The 4937-nt window shown below is 46.2% G+C and overlaps 1 protein-coding gene across 3 annotated transcripts in view; it reads left to right on the top strand.

Annotated features, from left to right (window-relative positions):
* Window positions 1-182: 182 nt before the first annotated feature.
* The window catches only part of LOC106724926 (lymphocyte antigen 75-like), a 23877-nt gene continuing 19122 nt past the window's right edge, over window positions 183-4937 (top strand). For all 3 annotated transcript variants that reach the window (XM_014534109.1, XM_014534108.1, XM_014534110.1), the window contains exon 1: window positions 183-358. In XM_014534109.1, the coding sequence (XP_014389595.1) occupies window positions 265-358 (94 nt within the window). In that variant the 5' untranslated portion in view covers window positions 183-264. The remainder of the gene's footprint in view (window positions 359-4937) is intronic.

Below are 4937 nucleotides of genomic sequence, written 5' to 3'. Positions count from 1 at the left end.
CCAGGCCCACTCCCCGCCTCCTCGAGGGCCCGCCCGTCACAGGTGCGCAAAGCTCCTGTACGTCATCTTCCCGCCTCCTACCCCGCCCCGCCCCACCCTTCCCTGCCCGGGGACCCAATTCATGGTGATCTGATTGGCTGAGGGGAAGGGGGCGGGGCCGGAGCGCCCCGGGAGCCTAAGGGCAAGGGCGCTGGTGGGGCTGGTTGGGCGCACCGGAAAGTCTGGGTGCCACCTGCGCCCGAGGACGCGGTAGGGCCGGTCAGGATGAGGACGCACTGGGCCACCGCTCGCTGCGCGGCGGAGCTCCTCGTGCTGCTCCTTCAATGCTTCGAGCTGGCGGAGCCCTTTGGCCGCGCAGGTAACCGGGGTGGGTGCGTCCGCCCGCCAGCCGGCGGGGGGCCTCGACGCTGCCAGGGCTGCTGACTTCCCTCGGTTCGGGTTAGGGCTGAGCTCCAGGGCCCCGTCCTCTCTGCTTTGCTCGGGGGTCTGGAGCCGGACAAGTGAGCCGAAGCAGAAGTCTGGGGAGAAGGTGCCGGGAGGATGGCGGCGTGGGGCGTGGGAGGGCCGGGCCTTTCCGCAGCCGAGGGCTAGGAGCCCAGCGTCGGGGAGGGGCACTGAGTCTTTTCTGGGTCTCCCCTCCCCCGCCTCCCTCATCCTCTCTCCTCCAACTTGCTTCCCTGGAGTAGAGGGCTTCTCAGTACTCCTCCCGTCCCATCCCCTTGGTCACTTGTGCCACTTGGGGTGTCCAGAGGCGCTCTCCACCCACAGCGCCAAGGATGAGTAATGATTCCCGACTTCACTGTGCCCAGGGATGCACGTGAAAGGAAGTCAGGTTAAGCCATGCCTCTTGAAGCGATCAGGATCATGACTGCTGTGATGTCCCCGCCTCAGTGCCTGGAGCAGCAGCCCTTTCTCCTCGTTGGTTTATCACCCACAAAGGCTCACCAGGGGCCTCTCGCTGGAGGACAGGTCGCCTACCCTGAGATTTCCTGCCTCTCACTGGGAAAGCAGGACCAGGAACCTACCACCTTAGCAGATGCTCTAGTCTAGGTAGTGTCAGCCTCACCATCCCCCTTGGCAGCGACTGGAATTTGCTTTTACTTTCTCTTTTCGCCTTGGCAGATCTGCTGAAGACTTTGCAGATGGGGAGTCCCCACCCACCGCTTACCTTTGCTGTAAGAGGAAGTGAAAGATGGTCAAGGGAATTTTTTGAAAACCTCACGTTGCGTGTGGATCTTGTTTTCTTTGCAGCTAAACTAAGTTACTATCCAAGCTCGACTTTTTTTCAGAGAGTGTTGGGAAGAGGTTTCTCAGAGTGTCAGTGACATCACCCTGCCCACATCCAGGACCCTCCTCTGGCTTCCACTTCTCCATTCTTCTCTGACCCTCTGTGTTGGAAACTACCAAGAGTTCTTTATTGCTGTGAGAATTCTAGTCAGCCTGCCCCGCAATCCAGGGAGAACATTTTTACTGCAGCAGCTAACTTATAGTCGAACACGCTAACCTTTCAACCACTAAGCTCTTGGTTTCTATCTACATCTGTTGTAGCCTTGTCTATTTTGTCTCTCGGACAGAATTTTGCAAACTCTACCATCTCTGGTCTTTCTCACCAACCCCAAGCCAAGAGCAAAGGGTTAACTGCAACCTCCCTGCACTAGGTCCTCATTTGTCTTCTTGTATCCTTCCTCCCCCTTAGCAGCTGCTCGGGTTGGCTTTCTCACACCCTCAGCCCAGACTTGTGGTCCTATAAAGAAAGCACTGGAAGCTTGAAACCCCAACCATTTCCGTAGCTTGTTTGGCAGTCTGTCAGCTTCACGATGCTGCTAACCGCATGCATCTCATCACATGTTGGCTAGGTGTGTGCAGGTGGTCTCCGTTGCTCAGATGCTGGAGGAGTACCTCTGCGTTCTTGGGGAGGTGCCAATTGCTTCGTTTACTTCTTTGCCTCATTGGAGAGCTAACAGCTTGAAGTAAACCAATCCTTCAGGAACTCCTGAGGCTCTCACCAGCCCACACCATTCAATCTGGGCTCCATGACTTTCTGACTTCTGGTTGACTGCCATGGACCCAACCGTCACTTCAGGACCTCTTTTGAACTGGCAAAGCCAGACTTCTCGTTGCCTCCTCCTGCACCTGTACACGGCACACATGATAGTGACACCACAGAACGCTCAACAGTGTGGGCTGTGGGAGTTCCCCTGAAATTAAAAATGCTGCAGCCTTCTTCCTCTGGCCTTCCCAAGCATCTCCCTCTCCATTTGTCTGTTATAAAATGTTGACGTCCAGCTTCTCTTTGGAATGTGCAAAGCTCTTTGGTTTAGGGCTTGTAAGATAGGAATTACTTAATGATCAGACAATAAGAGATAGTTTTCCATTGATGGATGTGAAAATACTAAAAATTCATTTTCAATTTAGGATAATGCTACGCAGCCATTTCCTCTCAAACACCACTAGAATGTTTATATAAAATGAAGCATGCAGAACGTGCTACTAGGGGGTGATGAGGCTTCTTTTTATCAACCTCTGCCATTTAGACGTGTCTCAATATTATATTTGGAGAGAAACATTAAAATTCCATTTAGGACCAGCATAAAGTTGTTAAGTGAACAAGATGCAATATAAAGCTATTAATAAAGGATCGTTTTTTGTAAATTGCTCTATAATTATCTTTTCAAAGTGTAATGGATTTCTGAAATATTTTATTCACCTTTATTTAATAAATTTTCTAAATAAGAAATTATTTTCACACTTTCTCAGTCCTTCTCAGTTTTCAACCTACCATCCCAATAGAGTCACAAGCTGAGGCAGCCTGAACAGCTCCTGCTAAGGGTAAGGGAAGATGGGGCCATATCATGAGGAGGCAAGACTCTCTCTAGCTTATATATTATGGACAAATGCTTATACATTATGTATGAAGGCTAATAACAAGTTTCCTTAAATCATATCAATAATTAATGCCTATGCTAAGTGACCAGTATAGATGTCAAACATTGATGTTAATTTTATTTTACTTTTTTATGTTTATTTTATTTTTTCCATTATCACTTTCCCCCCTCTATGCCCTCTTTCCCTCCACCCACCTCATCCCCCCCACAATCACCACATTGTTCATGAGTTCTCTCTCTTTTTTAAGCTTTTTTGCTCAAACCCTGCACACCCCTTCCCCCAATACTCCCCCACAATCAGAGTTGTCTGCCTGCTCTCAATCTATGAGTCTGTCTGTTTTGCTTGGTAGTTCAGTTTGTTCATTAAAGTTCACATACAAGTAAAATCATGTGGTACTTGTTCTGTGACTGGCTTTTTCACTTAGCATAATGTTCTCCAGATCCATCCATACTGTCACAAAGAGTAAAATATTCTTCCTTTTTATGGCAGAGTAGTATTCTATTGTATAAATTTACCAAAGCTTTTTTATCCTCTTCGAGGCCTTGTCCAGTCTCCCCATTCATTCTGCCCTGCGTTACTGTGTGTGCGCCTCAGTCTCCCCCAGGACTCAGCAAGCTTAAGAGGGCAAGCTTAACAAGATGAGCTGCGGATTGGTACAGCCACTGTAGAAAGAAGTATGGAGTTGCCTCAAAAAAACAAAAATGGAATGACCTTATGACCCAGTGATTACACTTCTGGGAATTAATCCAAAGAAACCCAAAACACTAATCCAAAAGAATGTATGTACCCAACATTGATGTTTGTACTAGGGTAAAAGAAAAGTTTAGAATGAGCAAGTCGCTAGAAACTTAGGTGTTGCAATTAGGTAAGAAGCTTGGCAACTCCTCTTTAACATAACTATTCCATGCTACTGTACACCTCTCCTATGGTCTCAACGAGCTTGTCAAATCTCCAGGAATCCCAGAAATAAATGGAAAAGGGTACATATTTCTTCTCTTCTAAAGAACATCTGTAAAGCATCACTGTCACCTAAGTGCACATGCTCAATACAAATGCGATTAGAATGACCTAAAATGCTGCTAACATTAGTATGACATAATAAAGTTGTGGACATTGGTTCAAGACCAATATGCAGTGCGCACTTCTATGTTCATTGCAGTATTATTTGCAATAGCCTAGATTTGGAAGCAGCCTAAGTGTCCAAAAATAGATGCTAGATTTAAAAAAAAAAAAGCTATGGTACATTTACACGATTGAATACTATTTGGCTGTAAAAAAGAAGAAAATCTTACCTTTTGTGACACCCTGGATGGAGCTGGAGAGTATTATGCTAAGTGAAAAAAGCAGTCAGAGAAAGACAAATATCATATGATTTCACTTATATGTGGAATCGAATGAATAAAATAAACAAACAAAATAGAAACAGACCCATAGAAAGAAAACAGACTGACAGCTGTCAGAGGAGAGAGGACGTGGGGCCTGGGTGAAAAAGGTGAATGAATTAAGAAAAAACAACAACTCATAGACACAGACAACAATATGGTGATTACAAGAGGGAAAGAGGGTTGGGAAGAGGTAGAGAGGGTAAAGGAAGGAAAAGGTGATGGAAAGAGACTTGACTTTGAATGATGAACACAATACAATATATAAATGATGTATTATAGAATTATATACTCGAAATCTATATAATTTTATTAACCAGTGCCACCCCAATAACTTCAATAAAAAAATTTTTTTTATTGTTTAAAGTATTACATATGTCTCCTTTTTCCCCCATCCCGTCCACTCCCACCCCCAGGACAAGCCCCCACCACCCAGTGTCCATGTCCTTTGGTTATGCTAATATGCATGCATACAACTCCTTTGGTTGATCTCTTACCCCACTCCCCCTCCCCGCCTTCCCCTGCCTTCCCTCTGAAGTTTGATGATCCGTTTGGTGTTTCTCTGTCTCTGGATATATTTTTGTTCATCAGTTTATGTTGTTCATTATATTCCACAAATGAGTGAGATCCTGTAATATTTATCTTTCTCCGACTGGCTTATTTTGCTTA

Source organism: Myotis brandtii, unplaced genomic scaffold, assembly GCF_000412655.1.
Source record: "Myotis brandtii unplaced genomic scaffold, ASM41265v1 scaffold125, whole genome shotgun sequence".
NCBI lineage: Eukaryota > Metazoa > Chordata > Mammalia > Chiroptera > Vespertilionidae > Myotis > Myotis brandtii.
The sequence above is the reverse complement of the archived record's forward strand: the minus strand, read 5'-3'. Positions and strand labels throughout refer to the sequence as shown.